This window comes from Stigmatopora nigra, chromosome 13 (genome assembly GCF_051989575.1).
Source record: "Stigmatopora nigra isolate UIUO_SnigA chromosome 13, RoL_Snig_1.1, whole genome shotgun sequence".
Taxonomy (NCBI): Eukaryota; Metazoa; Chordata; class Actinopteri; order Syngnathiformes; family Syngnathidae; genus Stigmatopora; species Stigmatopora nigra.
Genome location: NC_135520.1, coordinates 3,373,765 through 3,393,279, shown reverse-complemented (window position 1 = coordinate 3,393,279; position 19,515 = coordinate 3,373,765). Strand labels below are relative to the sequence as shown.

The following is a 19,515-nucleotide window of genomic DNA, read 5'->3' as shown; positions in this document are numbered from 1 at the left end:
AAGAGTTTTCCCCCGCAACCTTAAGCGAACCCTCTGATGGTCTGCTTTTGTGATTCTTATCTGGAAGTTAAGAATGTTATTAGCAGAAGATACAAAAAATGCTTTGAAATGTTTTCATTTGAACATTTAAGGAACGTCTTTGTGAATTTTTCCAATAATAATCATCACTCAAACCAATTCCGATGTATAAAATCTCTCCAAAACTAAGAAGATTGTGACGCCAAAATTAGTAGATTGGTCGCTATTAATGTTTTTAAATGAAGTGTGAAATATTCCCTGTTTTTTTTGTTCTACTTAGTGTAAAAAGCTAGTCAAAATTAGTTGAGCAGAAGAGTTCCCTATTTATTTTTTCACATAGCTTTATTTATTAATACTATAGTTTGAGTTATTTTTTCTTTGTTTTTTGGACTATTAACTTTGGTAGTCAAAGTTTCTGTACATTTTAGAGCATTTACACCAATCTGCTATATTTAGTACATACTGCCTTATTTATTTCTCTGTTCCCAAGTTGTAAATAAGTGAAACTGTAACATTTACTCATTTTGAGAAATAAACGTGTAAGAAAAACACAAAGATTTATTCCTATTTTCAGTCCTACGTCTTACAAAAGAGAAATACTGCTTTCATTAAGAAAAAAATGAAGTGCTAAGGCATTATTTAAATCCACAAACCTTGTTTTTTAGGTGGACTACAAGTCCAATGACGAACCTGAGCTATGTTGACAATAGCAAAGATGTTTTTCTTGGTGGACGTCGTGCAAAGGATTGTCGACATCCAGGCAGGGAAATCCATGTTTTTCATACGAGGGTTTTGTAGTAATCATCCTTCAAGCTGTACAAGACCACTACAGCCACCCTGGAGGAGGAAGACAAGTGTCAACTTTATAATTTTAGAGAAAGAGTGTTTAGTTTCAAAAATGAGGAAACACCTGAATCAATTGCAAAGTGGCGAGCTATTAAATTAAAGTGAACCTCTTTTAAGAAATGCTCTATTTACAAATACAGTGTTATTAAGGTTGATGCCAAAAAGTACTTAAAACACAACTATTGAATCAGTAGCAATCTCCTGGTCAAAAAGACAGAACTTAACATTGCTGGGGATATTGGCATTAATATTGGTTTGATTTAAAGTGGCCATAGTACTAAAAATACACGACTACTGCACTGGATCTTGTGACCAAATCTGAAACTCTGAAAATGGCCATATCGGGCGGTGATAACGATGAAGGGATTGAGGAATATGACTAATTGTTAGACTGTCTGAATGGTACCTTTTGGTCATTTTCAAAGTGTGGATCTCATCGCAGATGGACTTCAAGTAGCGCTGTTTGGGGAGTCGTGACAGGAGAGTCTTCACACTGTTGTTGAACTGCTCTTCGCTTTCAAACTGTAGAAGAGACATACACAGAAAGTTGGGGATAATAAACCGCATGCTATTCACATATTACCTTTTTTTTTTAAAAGTACATTTGGTACAATTTGCAAACGTGGCCCATTTATTTACGAGGTGGCGCTTCTATAACGAACAACGCATGGCCTCTACCATTATTTCCCTTGTTTTGAGTTACAATGTAATACCATCATTAAGTACTTTCTATGCTGAGCTCTTTTGGAACTGTAGTTATTGCAAAGAGGCTTTTGCTCAGAGGTCTGGAATGTGAATTTTAACACCCCAAAAGCAAGCTTGCAGGCCATAGGTGTCTCTAACTCCTTTTTGGCATCATTACCGTTTCATTCGAAGGTTCGTTATGTCTGCCAGAATTAATCGACTTGTGAATTAACAGTGTCCTGATGGCCGAAAAAATTCAGGGTGTTCCCCCGTTCCCACCTCTCTAAAAAGAGGCCACGCGCAAGGAATGAGACGGGATCCCCATTTCCCGTCTGTGTTCTTAATGGCCACTCTTTCCTACCAAAAGCCAGGATGCAGCCTTTGATTAAAATGCGTTTGACAAAGTCATAAAAGGAACCGACCTCAAGAGACAGGAAGTAGATTAGAGTTTCCTTCTGAAGGTCCACCTGCACAAAAGAATAACAAACTGAAATAGTCCATTTAGTTGGCTATTGTGTCTCAAAATAACGGTGTAAGGATTTGGGCCTTCTGTACAATCTCACTTGACAGGTTACGTCATTCTTGTAGAAAAGCGATTACTCAAAATTCCACTATGCCTGGCTCAAAAAAAAAAAAAGTGGTCGTGTCCCGTTCCCAGGAAGGAGCTAATTGCCTCATGGGCCTATCGTTGGAAAAATGAGGGCTGCTGTGTTCCAGTTGGACTGAGACGCAAACAGGCTGCTGACATGCAACAACAAAGCCTGTGCGAACGTTTAAGTGTCCAAACCACAGGAGACAATTTCACAAAAAGTCAAAAGCTGGAGGGGCCCGCTTTGAGATGGTAAACACAGGATCAGAAAAGGGTTAAAAAGTTGATTTTACCTTTATTTCTTTCTCAAAAAAGTGAAAATACTTAATATTCTTTTCAAATTCATAATATTCATTTGAAAATGATCATAAAACACCAAATCAGCACAGATAAATTACTTTTTCAGGCCACAGAAAGCTATTCAGTGGCCCAAATCTGGCCCCCGGCCCCTATTTTGACACCTGTGGTTTAGTGGAACTTAGGTGATTAGCTATGGGATTTTTTAATAACTCATATTTACAAACCGCCAGAGTTTTGCAGGAAAGCCAAACAATTTTTAGACCACACAACGAGAAAGTAAATAATTATTGGAACTACACTGTGAAACAACACCAAAAAACTCAAAAATGGCAGTCAAATATTATAGTATGTGTCCACTATGCCATTTATAGTATGTTGGGATTTGTGGGCTATTTTGGAAGAGCATGGCATGAGGTAAACAACTCTAAAAGTTCTGCTTCTTCTGATCTTTCACGCTGTAGCTTTCAAAAGCCTTTTTTTTGGGCGCTCAGACATGTCACAGTTGAATTGTAAAGATAAAGGGGGACAGTACTGAAAGGGGGAAGTGTATATATGGGTAAACAAACTAAATGACTTACTGCCAGGACCTCGATGTCACTGCTCTTGTTTTGTAAACTGCTTACAAGAGTCTGTAATCTGGTGTGGATCTGAGAGAGGGAGAACAAGATAAACAAAGTCAGAAATAATGAAAGGGAAAAGGGTGGAAGAAAAGAATTGTTTCCATGATCCGAGTAAAAGTACTAATGGAAACTGAAAACTTGAAAATACTATGACACAGACTAACAAATATGTTCACTTGCACTTGAGGTAAACAAAAGAAAACCATTTAAAATAGACCTTTGCAAATGTACTACAGTTCATGCATTGAAAGTAAAGTGGGCCCAATTCATTTATCAATTTACAATGAACTGCAATATGTTGCTAAATTACAAGATATATGTAAAAAATCCATTAAGTATTGCATTGAACTATTTAATGTAAAGACATGGATGGATGCTTTTGGATGAGTTCAAACCTGAGTCTCAAAGCGGCGTCTTGCACTAGCGGACACTTTCTCCGAACTGATGATATTCACGTTCATATTCATGCTGCAACTGCTTCCATATTGCTCGGAAGACCCTGTAGGCCACCAAAAAGGAGAATAAAAAAAATTAATAAGTGTATTTACTAGAAACAAACAACCAAATATAATGTGTTTGCAGACTCATTTTGTACTCCACAATTGATTTGGAAAACATCCCTACTTGATAACAGATTTGGTCCTAAAATCAGAAATAGTGTGATCAATATGTACAATAATTAAAAATGGGGGTGAATAATGAACCACTTTAGCCTAATCCTTCAAGGCGCTAATCTCTCATCACTGAGATTGACACGTTAATCTCTGTTTCGTAATGTACGACTTTGACTAGGGAAATATTAACTCTGCATGGAAACAAAGGTCCAACTGTTAAGTGTGGAGCCCAGTCGGCACACGGCTAATGCGGCGTAAACCGGGTGAGTGGTGTACGCACGTTGTACCTGTGTTGGTGAGCTGAGAGCCTTTAGGGTTTTGGCCCATGCTTTCCGATATGTCCCTGCAATGAAGGAAGAACAAGGAGTAACTTGTGTGTGGAGCTTCCCAGAAAGTAAAGCAGTACTTTGTGCCGCCAGATGACGAGACGATGGCTTTACCTGATGGATCTTTCCTCTAAGAATTTGGTCCGGAATTTTTGAATGATGTGCTCCACCACTTCCAACTCAAGAACCCTTTTCTCAGACTGTTTGTCTTTCTCCAAGGATTTGACCTGTTGATGTTTGATCAAAAAATGTGCTTCAGTGGAATGAAGGACAGCTGTTTGTAAACTAAAGGACAGATGCTTAGTGGATCAAAAGCACAGCTATCAAACTATGGTCTGGGGGCTTAATATGGTCCCCAAAGTAAATTGTGTGTAACAACTTTTTGATTCTTGCTAAAATACATTTTAATAACACTTATGTAGTTCTCAATTAAAACTTATGAACTACAGAAATCAGAGCATAATTCCAGTCTTATAATTCTTTTTTTTAAACAAACAAAAATAAAAACAGTTTGAATTTAAATATTTTTATGAATATATTTGAGATGTATTGACTTTTACATTCATTTTCTGTACTGCTAATCCTCACAAGGGTTGCAGGGGGTGCTGGAGCCTATCCCAGCTAACCTGAATTGGTGACCAGCCAATCTCAGGGAATAAGTGGACAGCTAGGGGCAAGTTAGAGAGTTCAACCAGCCTACTCTGCATGTTTTTTGGAAACTGGGACAAAACTAGAGTACCCAGAGAAAACCCACACGCCTGGGAAGAATTGCTGAAAGCCATAATAAAATTACCTTCACGTAGTTACCATCTTTGTCCGACACCATGGCCATGTACGTGATACCGGCTACCCGGCAGTGGTCCATCAACGTCTCCTGAGACTGATGACACAAAACAGCATCATTCAGAATTAAGGTCTAAAATAAAGTTGCGTTTCCGGGCATTTTTGTTTGCTTTTTTGCAATTTGTGTATTGCAAGTCTCTCTCCAAAATGTTTACGTGTGTGAGGTCTAATCTGAATAAGCTGTTTTCAAGGTCTCGCAACTTATTTGACGTTGGGCTGCACATGTAATCGGCTAAACCCACACAAAAGCCGTCGACCATTACAGAGCACGAGGCTGCCTGTTTCCAGTCGGAAACTAATTCTTAATCATTTGTTCCTGGCGTTCCAGTTTGAGAACTTGGCCACTTATTAACACTCATTATAAACAACCATGGAAGCAAACATTGCCAGAAATGTATCACAAGTTGGCGCCGATCCAGTATTTACGTGTTTTTCAGTTCAATTGTACTTTTGGGCTGCTGTAAATCAAACCACAAGGAAAACAGTGGGACTATTTCTCCAAAGAAACTAATGATAGTAACAGAACATTACGTAATGTTTGGGAACAGACCATTTCTTGCAAAAGTACTGGGACAGCTCTAAAAAAAAAATATGATTTATTATTTAAAGACTACCTGATTTTTTCATTATTCTCACGGCTCTGAAAATATGGTTATCGTATTGGAATCGGCAAAAGATATCTGACAAAAAAAATAGCATCGGGACATCAATATAGTTAAGTAATAGGACTTCTAATGTATAATACAGTTTGTCTTCAATCATAATTTTATGAATAGATTAAAATAACTGGATTAAAAGCCCTGAATATTCAGTTTTTTATATATCTAAATTAATGTTTATTTTAGCTTTTTTTAAAATATATTTTTAGATTTTAAAAAATGATTTTTAAACTAAAAACACGAAAAATAGATTAAAAAATTAAAATTATTGATTTAAAAAGAGGGAAAACAGGAAATGTAATATACATCTATAGTCTTCATTTGAATTTGATCCTAAAACAAAAATCGGCACTCATGATTTACTTTCCTGGGCCACAAAAACTGATGCGGCACGCCAGATCTGGCCCCCGGGCCGCCACTTTGTCACCCGTGATCTAGAATATTACATATTTCCGATTCCGCACCGTCAAGTATTTACTTTATCTAATTTATTGGGGGCAGATGTCATTTGCTGCAGAATAGAATTGACAAAGGGACTTTCTATGGACATTTCTATTGTGTCTATGGTGTTGATGCAAATTGTAATTATCATGGTGACAGTGGTTGATTCATTGATTCCGCAGACCCCATTATTGGGTCATTAATAACTTTTCTACGAGTGGCCTATGGCTTCATAGCGCATACAGTTTATATTTGCTGATAGCGTAGTCTCGGAGGCCGATAAGCTTGTCATAAGTGCTGACAGTTGTATGACATTGTTTCTGCTCAGTCCTATCAGCAAGAACATTGAGGGAGAATTCCTTTCAGACAGCACTGAGTCCTTATCAAATGCTCAAGTTAAGAGCATGACTTAAAGGCTTATCAAAAAAGGGTTCAGAATTATCACAGCTATTTAGGTGACACATTCATGGAACTAAATGCCGGCATGTATTAACCTCTTGGCCTTTTTTTGTCAAGTGTTTTTAAAATAATATGCACTGGCATCAGAAATAGCATTCATTCATAAAAGTCACATTTAAGAGTGAATTAGATTGACACGCACCTGAGAGACGTCGTATGCGATGTCAGCAGTGACGCCATTGCTCCAAAGTTTCTGGACAACGCTGATGGCTCTAGACATGGATGAGTGTCCTACTGGGACCACAAGGACATCACAAGCGCTTACTGAAGGCTGGGGAAATAGAACAAAAATTAAAAAATGTCATATAAATAACATGGATGCATTTTTAATGTCAGTGATCGCAATAATAGGAGTTGCAATGACAGTTGTGGGATGAGAAATACACTCAAATAAGTCACATTGTAACCAAAATCTAAAGGAAAAATGTGGAAAATAGAATCTGTCTTCATCTATTATTCACGTTATATAAAGGATTACGTCAGGATTTTGGTTTGAGGCAGAATAAGATAACCAATGAACTGATTTATCATTTAAATGATCATTTAGACTTTCAATCAATAATTTGAGACGCTCATCCTAATAATTACTAATAATAGAATCATAGCTTCCTCATCTATTTCTTTTGAGCATCCCAGATGAATACTATGAAGCACTAAAGATGACCCTGTCTTGATATGTAATATGTTGGTGTGTGTTGCTCACCGGTTCTTCCATACTGGCCACCACAGCACAGACTTTGTCCAATGCCACACTGGCACCTACTGCAGAAGGTACCGGCGCCGTGGAAGCTGGCCCCCGAAATTCCAAGATCTAAAATCACAGACACTTCATGTCAAAACAAACTGCAAACTTTACATGACAAACCTTTTGGGATTCAAAAGACCCAAACTGGTATTGGAAGCTCTGTGCTACTTCTACAAATAGAATGACCATATCATGATTCAAGGGTAGGAGTTCCCAAACTACTGACTGTATTATTCAATGTAGTGAGCATATTTGAAGTATACATGAAAATTACCAGGTGATCGTAGCGTCCTCCAGCTGCCAGAATATCTGGAACCGTTCGTTTTCGCTTCCTGATGAAGGCCACAAACTGGAAGATGATCCCAGAGTGTTGCTGTACCTTGTACACTAGACCTAAATTCACTACCACCTGTAGAGAAGCCAAAATCTCCATTAAATAGGACTTATAAATTCAGATGACATTTTTTGTAACACAAAAACATGACATTTTCATCTTTCTATCTCCATTTAACTCTATTAAGTCAGTTGATTTACAAGAGACACCCTTACTGGCAGTTTAACTCCAAGTCTTTGAAGTAGCAGAGTGACCTCCTCCAGGTCCTTGAGACCTTGTTTTGCCAATTGCGTGACGGCTGTCTTCTGCTTGGTAAGTGAAGTCAACAATGGTGCCACTTCTTTCAGGGACCCCTTCTGTTCAATGTACTTGTACATCGACTGCAACTGGACAAAAGAGACCAGGCATAATTCCAAGGCTGCAAAATGAATTTATCCAGACCATTCAAGGACCTAGTGGACACTTACACTTTTTGTGGACAGTGAAAAATTGCAGAACTTTGCTTCCACCTCACGTTTGGTCAGTTTTTCGCTCTAGGTGGAAAAATACAGAAGAGGACACAAGATTAATAGTGGGTATGTTGGTACAGACACACCATGTGGACAACAGCTGTGATATGTATGGACAGTTACTGACCATGGCATCACACAGTATGTTGGAGGCCTGGTTAAGTTTATCTTCGGGGATTCCACTGTGAAGCAGGATGGCTTTCAACAAGCTGGTATGGTTCAGGTAAATATTGTAATTGCGCTCCTGCGGAATGGAATTGGGTGTAAAGAAAACAATCAGGATCAAGATATCCCTTGTATACATTTTCTAAAAATCATATTGCTATCTAGAGTTAAAATATGGCATTGCATTACTTTACATGAAAATTATGCACATTTCTATTCAATAAAAATGCCGTAATGGCAATATATGTGATTGCTGGTAGTATAATTAATGTTTGGCATAATACAAATAAATACATTTTTATTTGTCTATATAAAATGCAAAATTGGAGCCATATTTTTCTTTAAAAAATAAAAAATACATATGTTGTATTAATACCTTTAGAGGCACCAACTAACCAAAACAACATGTGCAAACTATCCTGTGTTATTCAATCGTTAGTGAATTCTTCTTTTTCCAATTGTGCCTCTTTTCATACAATTCATTAATTTATTTTTAGTAGACACCCAATCCATTTGAACTGGGAATGAACAATTCAAATGGATTAGACATCTGTCCCTGACAATGGCAGCCGACAAGTTGAAAGAATTGAGTGAGTTTAGTGGCACGAAGGACTTCTGCAAAGTTTGAACCCAAGTTGACTGGGTTCAAGCGACGTGTTGGCCATAACTGGCAGCACTAGGAAAAAGTGTGGACAGGAAATGGATTTTGCAGGGAGGGAGGAGAGGAAGTGGAGTAAGCTGTACCAAACTGATTTAGGGTGTATACAATAAACATGGTGTAAATCTGACAGACTTCCTCACAGCTTGGTATGTTAGGCATGCGAGTGGGACATTTAGGGCAAGGGTGTCAGACTCGGCTTGCTTCGCGGGGTGCTTTAACATCAACTTGATTTCACGTGGGACAGACTACTTTAGATATATTATTTAGATTATTATTATTTTATAAATGGATTAAAATAACTGGATTAAAAGCCCTGAATATTATTTTTTTATAGATCTAAAACAATGTTTATTTGGGTTTTTTAAATATATTTTTAGATTGGATAAAATGATTTTGGAACTAAAAACTGAAAAAAATGATTAAAAAATTACAATTATTGATTTTAAAGGGGGAAAATCAGGAAATGTAATATACATCTATACTCTTCATTTTTATTTGATCCTAAAACAGAAAGTAAGCACTCATGATATACTTTCTCGGGCTACATAAAATGATGCGGCGGGCCAGATTTGGCCCCCGGGCCGTCACTTTGACACATGTTTTAGGGGGTTTGGAGGGCAAAGAGAACAAAGGTAGGTTGAGATGATGGCATTGGTCGAATAGGACAAAGACGTGCAACTGGTCAACAAAATGTTCCGTCTATATGGGAGGTGAGTCAGGGCGGCGTGACGCATTCTGACACTTAAGGTATTTCAAATATTGAATAAAGGAAGCAAACCTGAAGTGCGGGGAATTCCTGGACTATTTCAGAGATGGTGTAAATGGTCTCGGCATCTGGGAGCAGGCTGTTGGTGACGGGCGTGATGATGTCAAAGGCGCACTCCAGAAGCTCTTTGGGGTGAGCACGATCCAACTTTCTGGGCCGAAAAACCCGATCGATGCTGTACCTTAGGAAAAAGAGAAAAACGGTGGAATGTGTTAAAATGGCACATTATGCCAAAATTATGAAAATTATATACAATTACACTTTTTTTTTACGAGCTTCATAATTATTTTTGATGATAGCCTCGGTTAACGATGGTGTTTGGCCCCGAGGTCAACAAGACAACCTTAGCTAGTCTATGATTAGTTTACCATACCTTAAGGTAGCGGAATTCACAATGACACTAAATATTTAAATCTAATAATAATAATAATTTGAAAAGAGGATGAAGAAAATTCAGTTATTGCTGCTTTAATACTAAATTAAGATAGAATTGTTGGTGCTGCATCTTTCCAAAACATATTTTCATACTTTCCAGATTAAATTTTTACCTCTTAAGAAGTGTAATGTTGTTTCGGGCGACATATCTCGCAAACGCCGTCTACAATAAAAAGAAAACTGAGTTATTGGATGCGTTTGGAAAAAAAAATGACAGCATAAGGAAGAGTCATCAGTGGATCAAAAAGTCCAAAGGGTTCCCTAAAGACATCTTTTTCATTGCTTGTATGAGTCAGCAGGATGGAAAGTAATTGAATAAGAGCTCCTTTTTCTAGTAAGCGCATGCAGATCCAGAGCCACACGTTGCATGCACAAAGTGAAATGCTCTCACACGAAGATTGTAGGGCAGCGTCACCAGCATACCGCTGTGGTCCATGAAACAGGCCGGCTCGCTGCCTTCACAAAGCTTTCTGTGTCTGGGAAGCAGCAATGGCGTCTGTAGGCGTACGGCACCTGATGACAAACAAAACACATTGGCTGTAAGCATATGTATAAGATGGGACGATCTTCCTCTTGAAAGAAGTTATGCTTGTGAGTAAATACAAAAAAAATCCAAACCAATTCCCAGTTTTTATCCATTCAGAGCCTAAGATGAAAAATATCATTGTGTATGGCCTGCACAAAAAGCTTAAATTCAGCCTACACTTCTCAGCTTCAACAGTGCAGGAGTAAAAACCTGCTGTGTTAAAAAAAATCAAATTGCAGTATCTTGTTTGACAAATATAGTACACACGTTTGTGATTGGCTGGCGGCTTGCAAAATAAATGAATGACTTATAATTTTTTTTTGTCTATAACTTTGAAGCTATTCCCTGCCATTGATAGACTCCAGCATTTTTTCGTTTACCCAATTCCCATGGTTTGTTTAATAAATGAGTGGGAGGATTTTACATAGGCCCTTGCATCCTTTGATTGTTCTAAAAGCACCCCCCTGAGACAAATGTTTGCACACCCCGGGGTCTTTATGTCCAAGTACAGCTGGAGATAATCAATGGTTCCCACAAATACAACCCAGAACAACACATGCATCGTGTGTCAATTCTTAGTCTTCAAAACAGTGCATTTATTGTTCATGCGCCATTTCAATGAAGTGGATATCAAAGTCAGAGGCACGTCATCTTCCCAAACCCCCCAAAAAAAGGCCAAAAGGAAGCCATCCACACTCACTGTGCTTCTTAAAAATCCTGGTGATCGTCTCATACACATGCTGCTGCAATTTGGCAGTCCTGAAGCTGAAGCTGCCCTGGAGGGGGACAAAACAAACAACCTCTGTTAAGGATCAGAAGACGCGGAACACGCATTAACATGCCTTTGTGGGGTGGGGAGCGGGTTTGATGCTGGAAAACAATCATCCACACTGACATCTACCGACAAATAAGAGAACTTTATGAAGAAAAGTTCATGTCAAACCTTGTGAAGGTCTATATCGTAGGTGAAATCCATAACCGGGGAATTAATCTGAGTAAACAACTGGGCCACCATGCTGCGATAAGCTTTGCAGTTGATGTTGGCCATTGTGTGTTGTAGCACTTCGTGTAGCTCCGATTCTTCCATCTGGGGAGGAGGCAGGAGGTCACTCTTGAGGAGCTCCTGGGCGGTAGGCCGCAGTGCAGGGTCATGCTTTAAAAGCCACTCGATCACTTTCCTCTGAAATGACAAAATTGCCAAAGGAGAGATAATAAGGAGCATGTTTTTTAATTCCAGTTATGAATAAATATCCACTTACCAGTGTTCCTTGCTCATATTTACTGTAGTCATCAGGGAAGTCAATGGCCTCCTGCGAGATAGGACTTCAATTTTAAACTTCAAAATCAGACACTGCGCCTTATAGTGTGGTGGTGCGCACTATATATGTGGAACATTTTAAAATAGGCTATTCAATGTGCACCTTTAGGTACACAAAACTTTTTCTTGTTTTTTGATCAATTAAAAAACTGGCCCCCCAAATAATCCATCATAAACTTCAGTGCAACTTTAGTATATTATTTTCCCAGGTGTATTCTTTGGTTAATGCAACTTATAATAAAAAATATGTATATGTTAGGTATCAGAACCTGAATTTCTTGACATGATGCACTTCAATTGTCCACTTACCACACGTAGCTGGCTCAAGACAGAAATGCGTTCAGCTCCAGTGATCATTGGCCGGTAGGACATCTCAAAGAGGATGATGCCCAGGCTAAACAAATCCACTTTCTTAGAACAAACAAAAAGGATATGTGTATAAATAGTGTGAGCTGAAAACACAACACTTGGACAAGGTCATGAAAGCCAAAAATACAAAATCTTACTTGATTGTAAGTAGCTTTAGTATTTCCTTCAACTTCAGGACTAACGTAAAGAGCAGTCCCAACCATGCCAGTCAGGTTTCCTACGGATGAGAGAGTTGTGGTAGGATGCTAGAATCCGGAAAATGTTTTTAAATTAAATAAAAAAATTGATATTCTGGAATTTTTTTACCTGTGGGGTCCAGTTTTTGAATCGCTGCAGAGTTGCTCTCTTCCATTTCAAATTTACCTTCAGCCTGAGAGAAAGAAAACACTTTTGCATTTACAATTAAATACAAACTATTCTAACTGGTTTACCAGCAAAATTGCTAGTGTTCAAAGTAAATAAATTAAAAAATAACAATAAAAACGATGTACAGAGTAAAAATTACCACAGTGGCTGGATGGTCAGTTGCCAAGCCAAAGTCACCAATTTTCACCTGATCTTGCGAGTCAAGGAAAATATTGACAGGCTTTAGGTCTCTGTGAATCATTCCCTAAAAAAAAAAAAGAGGATAAAAATGTTCAATTAAATAAAAAAACAAGAATATGTAAGGTTTTTGACAATTTCAAAATAGAACCTGTTCATGGATGTAAGAAAGCCCATCAAGGATTTCCCGGAAGAGCCTCCATAGCCGATTCTGGTCCTGATGCAAACCTTGGTCGATAGTATCTCGCAAAGTGCTTTTTTCACAGTATTCCATCTACAACAAAGCAGAACAGCATTGTTAATAAGGGACGGAGTGACATCTAGTGGTACGGGTGGTCTATTGAGAGGATGCTTACTTGTATGTAAAGGTAATGCACGATGGCAAAGGGTCGATTGGAGTCTGTGCTTTCAGTCGTTTCACTCAATGGCCTTTTACGTCGGTCGCCCTATGGGAAGACACGTTTGTTGCACTGATTTGAGGATAGCCAAAACGAATGAAGAAACAATCAAACCTGCGACATTTCGTCTGTGCTGTCGTTGCCATTGTCAAAGATGACGTCACTGATGGAGTCGTCAGATGGCCTAAAGGGCAAAAAACACCACTATTCAATAGGACAATTGCTGCAATCTTTGTATATCACTTGAATAAAAATTAATCAAAATGGGCATAAAATTACAAGTGGCGGCCCGGGGGTCTGTTTTAGGATCAAATTCAAATGATAGATAAAGATGTATATTAAATTTCCTGATTTTCCCCCTTTTAAATCAATCATTGTCATTTGTTAATCAATTTTTTTCTGTGTTTTTAGTTTAAAAAATAATTTTGTTAAATCTAAAAATATATCAAAAAAGCTAAAATAAACATTCATTAGGATCTATAAGAAAAACGGAATATTCAGGGCTTTTAATCCAGTTATTTTAATCCATTTCTAAAAAAAATATATCTAAATATTATATCTAAAATGGTCCAGCCCACGTGAAATGTCTTAATGTAAACGTGTTTTATGTTTGACCAAAATATGGCTTTCACTGCATCATCCTCAGTTTTTAGAGCAAACAACCTTTGTCTTTAACTTCCAAACATACTCACAAAAAAGAGGCACCGAACACGTCATCGTCATCATCATCGTCGTCATCATCCTCGTCGCTGGACTGATGCCGCCCGCATTTAGCGCTAGAAGACCTCTCAATGGACGTGGACCATTCCACCGAGCTGGACAGGGCCGGAGGTGGCGCCATGTCCTCGGCATTGTCAAGAAGGCCTAACTCGTTGAGCCTGAGCGGGCCTTTCCTAACGAGAGGCGGCTTCTCGGCGTCGCTGGTCGCTTCCGAGCAGTCGCCACTGCTCGCCATGCCTTTGGCTGCCACTTCGCTTCTCTCGATCCACGCGTTGTAATAGCGGACAATATTCTCATGGTTGAGACGCGACAGTAGCGTCACTTCGCCTTTAATACGGCGAAATTGCTTGCTGGCAGGGTTGACCTGGATGCGTTTCACAGCGTAGTAACAACCATCCAGATTGTTTTGAACCTAAATGAGGGTTGCCAGAATTTTGACTGTTAGATAAATCATGAAAAAAATCGTACAAAAGAGACTTTTGTACCTTAATTACGGCACCAAAGGCCCCTTTGCCCAATAGTTGGAGTTCCTCAAACTCATTGAAGTAACGAGAAAACTGTCTCTGCACTCCAGGACTGAAGGGAGCGTTGAGAAGATGGCTACGTGGAATTACAGATGATGCAAAATCTACTGCAAGATCTTGAGAACAGAAAGAAAAAGAATATATATATATTTTTTTTTAATTCAATTTTTTTATGTGCCACTAAAAATGTTTTCCTCAAAAACTCATCCATAATTAGAATGTCAAATGTCCAAGAGGTAAAATAAACATGCTATTATTTACCTTCTGGGCTGCTATCCTGGAAATGAAGTTGGTTTTTAGGTGATGGAGGCTTCAAGAAGTTGTGCTCCATAAGTTGCTGGGTCGTCCATCGATCCACATCATTTAGGCAGATGCACCTGAGAAGACATGTTGTGCATTGGTTACTCATAGCTAAATAGAAATTTTAGACTTTTATGTACCCGGTATGTGAGTAAATATGTGCAGTGTTGCATTTGTATTTTATCACTTGATAAGGGAAATTGCAATCATTAATAAGCAATTGGGCAAGGTTGCCAGGTTTGGTTATTTGCAGTGAATTGCAACTTGATCCTATTGCTTAGTTTTGCACAGATTCCATTGCAGCATTTTATTGCATAAAAAAATACACATTTCTAATGTGTAGTGTCCTTTTTTTAGATGTTGCTGCCATGTTACTCCTGATAGAAATAAAATGCTAATTAGCAGATTGTCCCCTTTCTGAAAAAAAATAATCATACAATACAGCTTCATAATACAGATGATTTCTTGCTACTATTTATGAATCTGTACATACTTTTGTAGGAAATCCTTGAAGTCAGGTGGCAAGTTTGATGGCACTGTCACAGGATACTCTTTCACCTCTTTGCCTTGACTAAGAGCCAGCAGCATCAATCCCAAATTCCACACATCCCCCTTTTTGCCCGTCCTGGTGGGCATTTCTGTGTCCTCTGAAAACCGTACGTGAGCCTGCTCGAAAATATCCTCTTTGCAAATGTCAGAGAATTTTTTGGATAAGCTGTAGTCGCTCAGTCTAACGTTCCCCTCCGAGTCCAGCAGTACGCTGGAAGCCGTCAAATCTCGGTGGACCACAGAGTTAGAGTGCAGGTAGTCGAGGGCGGCCAGCAGCTGGCCCGTGTATTGGCAGAGTTTGTCCAGGGGGACGGGGGTGTTGGAGACGAGACTTTGATTCAAGCCCATGCCGGCCACGTGCTCCACGAGCAAGTCCACGACCAGGCAGTCCTCCTTCTCGCTGGAGTTCAGCGCCTTGTAGTGCACCAGGTTAGGGTGCTCAAGTCGAAGGAGGGAGTTGAACTCCGTTTCTGCCGCGTGGATCTTCACAGAGTTGAAAGTCAAGTTTAGACAACAGCAAGGGGGTCAGACTCAAGTTTTTTTTATAAATGGATGAAAAGAACTGGATTAAAAGCCCTGAATATTCAAATATTTTATAGATCTAAAACAATGTTTATTTTAGCTTATTTTAAATATATTTTTAGATTTGACAAAATGATTTTTGAACTAAAAACACAGAAAATTGATTAAAAAATTACAATTTTTGATTTAAAAGGGGGAAAATCAGGGAATGTAATACACATCTATGCTATTCATTTTAATTTGATCCTAAAACAGAAAGTCAGCACTCATGATTTACTTTACCGAACCACACAATATGATGGGGTGGGCCAGATTTGACCCCCGGGCCAACACTTTGACAACTACAGCTTTTAATAAAAGTACCAGTAATATTTTCTGGTATACTTGCCTGTTTTTTACAGTTGTCAATCTTCGCTTTCTCCTGACTGGTGAAGAACTTGCCAATTTTCTTGTTCCAGCGCAGCGACCACTCATAAATGACGGCAAAGTCACCAGAATTGGCTTCAAAGCCATAATAAACATTCCGGCCAAACCTCTCACTCACTCCTGCAGCATAATACACATGAAAGACAAGAATTAAGACTTAAGAATTAAGAGTCATTTCATGAGCTCTGGTCTCACCTAAAAGTTTCCCTCTATGCACATCAAGTTCTCCAAAGGTGCTGCTACTAAAGTGAAGACGCTCATGTGTGTGTGAGTTGTCTTCACTGATGGTCTCCCGTCTAACCGGAAAAATCGAGAGCACAACTGCAATGTTTTGCTCTTCAAAATAACCTCAATTTTTTTAACTTTTACGTACCGGTGACGTGTATTTGAGGTATTCCGTCGGCGATTTAACATTCCTTTCTTCACCTCTGCATATTCAGGAGAAATTCCAGATGCAACGGGTGGACTTTTTCCCAACACACTGGACGGGATTGGTAGATCTTCACTCTCAAGACGCTCCTGTTAAGATTCCACCAGTCCTTAGTTTATACAAATACTGAACTAAATTAGTGTTCCCAATTTGATTTGTGAAGTTCTGCAACCTGTTTGGCCATCTCTTTTCTCCTCTTTTCTTCTCGTTTTTCCTCTTCTCGTCTCTGGATCTCCGCCATTATTTCCTTTTTCTATATAAGAAAGAAACAATTTGTCACATCCCATTACAGCATAATTCCTCCAAAATAGTATAAAAAAAAGAAAGCTGGTAGCTGAGGAGAGTGTCTGTCATAGTTGATTTCAATAGTGTACTATATGTAAATATATAGTAGAAAATGTACTGTATGTGTATATATGCATGTACGTGTACATGTATATGTGTATATGTGTATATGTGTACATGTACGTGTATGTGTGTATGTGTACATGTACGTGTATGTGTGTATGTGTGTATGTGTGTATGTGTGTATGTGTGTATGTGTGTATGTGTGTATGTGTGTATGTGTGTATGTGTGTATGTGTGTATGTGTGTATGTGTGTATGTGTGTATGTGTGTATGTGTGTATGTGTGTATGTGTGTATGTGTGTATGTGTGTATGTGTGTATGTGTGTATGTGTGTATGTGTGTATGTGTGTATGTGTGTATGAGTGTATGTGTGTATGTGTGTATGTGTGTATGTGTGTATGTGTGTATGTGTGTATGTGTGTATGTGTGTATGTGTGTATGTGTGTATGTGTGTATGTGTGTATGTGTGTATGTGTGTATGTGTGTATGTGTGTATGTGTGTATGTGTGTATGAGTGTATGAGTGTATGAGTGTATGAGTGTATGAGTGTATGAGTGTATGAGTGTATGAGTGTATGAGTGTGTATGAGTGTGTATGTGTGTGTATGTGTGTGTATGTGTGTGTATGTGTGTGTATGTGTGTGTATGTGTGTGTATGTGTGTGTATGTGTGTGTATGTGTGTGTATGTGTGTGTATGTGTGTGTATGTGTGTGTATGTGTGTGTATGTGTGTGTATGTGTGTGTATGTGTGTGTATGTGTGTGTATGTGTGTGTATGTGTGTGTATGTGTGTGTATGTGTGTGTATGTGTGTGTATGTGTGTGTATGTGTGTGTATGTGTGTGTATGTGTGTGTATGTGTGTGTATGTGTGTGTATGTGTGTGTATGTGTGTGTATGTGTGTGTATGTGTGTGTATGTGTGTGTATGTGTGTGTATGTGTGTGTATGTGTGTGTATGTGTGTGTATGTGTGTGTATGTGTGTGTATGTGTGTGTATGTGTGTGTATGTGTGTGTATGTGTGTGTATGTGTGTGTATGTGTGTGTATGTGTGTGTATGTGTGTGTATGTGTGTGTATGTGTGTGTATGTGTGTATGTGTGTATGTGTGTATGTGTGTATGTGTGTATGTGTGTATGAGTGTATGAGTGTATGAGTGTATGAGTGTATGAGTGTGTGTGTGTGTGTGTGTGTGTATGTGTGTATGTGTGTATGTGTGTATGTGTGTGTATATGTGTATATGTGTGTATGTGTGTATGTGTGTATGTGTGTATGTGTGTATGTGTGTATGTGTGTATGTGTGTATGTGTGTATGTGTGTATGTGTGTATATTTATTCGTGTATATGTATTTGTGCATGTGTATATAAACAAAAACATCAAGTTGATGTGCATGATTTATGGGGACAAAAAAATAAAAAATCTCTTACTAACCGTCTCCTCCTCTTGCTTGCGCCTCTGGTCTTGCCTCTGCTGCTCCTCCAGATCTCGTTTCTCCTGTTTTTTGCGCAGATTCTTCAGCATTTCATCGTGAAAGGAGGACGGCGGCGGTTTGTTGAGCTCGCTCAAGAATCCCTGGACGTGGTCCGCCAGCTCGTAAATCATCACCTGCCCGACGAAGGGTAGAATGTGTCAGACAAGGGGGTGTAAGTTGCCTCACCTTCTCTCTCACCTCTCCGCATTGTGCCGATGCCAATTTGGTGAGCTGGCTTTGCAAGGTCTGCAGGTTATCATTGGATAGCCCTTTGGCGTTTGTCAGCTCCAGCTGTGGAGGCCTGTGACATCATATAAAAACATTCAGCATTTGCTCTGGCCACCAATTCAGCTGGGATCGGCTCCAGCACCCCCTTGGCCCTAGTGAGTTTTAAGCAGATCAGGAAATGAATGATGCAATGGAGGATGTGATAGCCTGGTATAACTTGGATCCATTGTATTTGACATTTAGATTTAGATGTGTTTAACTTTATGGGAAAAGACAGGAGAGGACATTGAGTAAATCAACACTTACACATCTGGATAGTTGGATCGGCATTTGACTTGGAGATCCACAGTCACGTAGCATTCCTGGCCATGGTTTAGGCCTTTAGGGCGCAAACAAAGGTGTACTTCGGGAGGTCTTTTCACCTAAAATGAAGAAGTGGATTGGAGAACGATTGCATTGCACACTAAAATGTTTGGCAGGGCGTCTGCTGTCACATCGCACTTACCTTCCATGGATCTTTTTGCCGAAGATCTTTAAAGTCTTTCTCGAAAATAGATGCAAGCGCTTCTAACTCATTTTCTTGTTGGATAATGTAGTCATCAGTGGCTTCTTTGGAGGAATATTGACGGCTCATTCTTCTTCCGCAGCGTCTACATGGCGGCTCTTTGCAGCCCGGTAACAACCCAGCCGCGAAATCGGAAGATCAGATTTCGATAAATGTACAGCCCGATCGTCCCAGTTACTGCGATCTAAGTGTTTTACTTTTTAAAACTCGAACTTTAGTTCTTCGGCGATCGCCAATAGTGGTTTGTCGCGTGTCCGTCGCACGCCA

General features: G+C 39.1%; 1 protein-coding gene across 1 annotated transcript; it reads right to left on the bottom strand.

Moving 5' to 3' along the window:
- Positions 1-16: 16 nt before the first annotated feature.
- On the bottom strand, positions 17-19,515 carry eif2ak4 (eukaryotic translation initiation factor 2 alpha kinase 4). The gene is made up of 39 exons (XM_077730703.1): positions 19,189-19,515; positions 18,990-19,105; positions 18,654-18,756; positions 18,416-18,589; positions 16,812-16,892; positions 16,583-16,728; positions 16,405-16,505; positions 16,172-16,329; positions 15,206-15,744; positions 14,674-14,789; positions 14,374-14,528; positions 13,861-14,300; positions 13,283-13,352; positions 13,127-13,216; positions 12,922-13,044; positions 12,733-12,837; positions 12,534-12,597; positions 12,365-12,444; positions 12,168-12,269; positions 11,800-11,850; positions 11,484-11,720; positions 11,241-11,316; positions 10,406-10,527; positions 10,128-10,177; positions 9,592-9,760; positions 8,115-8,231; positions 7,946-8,011; positions 7,694-7,864; positions 7,419-7,553; positions 7,103-7,210; positions 6,542-6,670; positions 4,791-4,877; positions 4,112-4,224; positions 3,959-4,014; positions 3,453-3,556; positions 3,016-3,084; positions 1,971-2,015; positions 1,271-1,386; positions 17-855 (listed from the first exon to the last, which is right to left on the bottom strand). The coding sequence occupies exons 1-39, from the start codon at positions 19,315-19,317 to the stop codon at positions 798-800; spliced, it is 4,971 nt and encodes a 1,656-aa protein (XP_077586829.1). The 5' UTR covers positions 19,318-19,515; the 3' UTR covers positions 17-797.

Excerpts from the sequence above, each read along its gene's own strand:
- eif2ak4 (XM_077730703.1), bottom strand. The coding sequence starts at position 19,317 with ATGAGCCGTCAATATTCCTCCAAAGAAGCCACTGATGACTACATTATC. Across the intron at positions 18,757-18,989 it reads CGATCCAACTATCCAGATGT|GCCTCCACAGCTGGAGCTGA; the intron begins GTAAGTGTTGAT and ends ATGATGTCACAG. Across the intron at positions 11,317-11,483 it reads ACGATATAGACCTTCACAAG|GGCAGCTTCAGCTTCAGGAC; the intron begins GTTTGACATGAA and ends GTCCCCCTCCAG.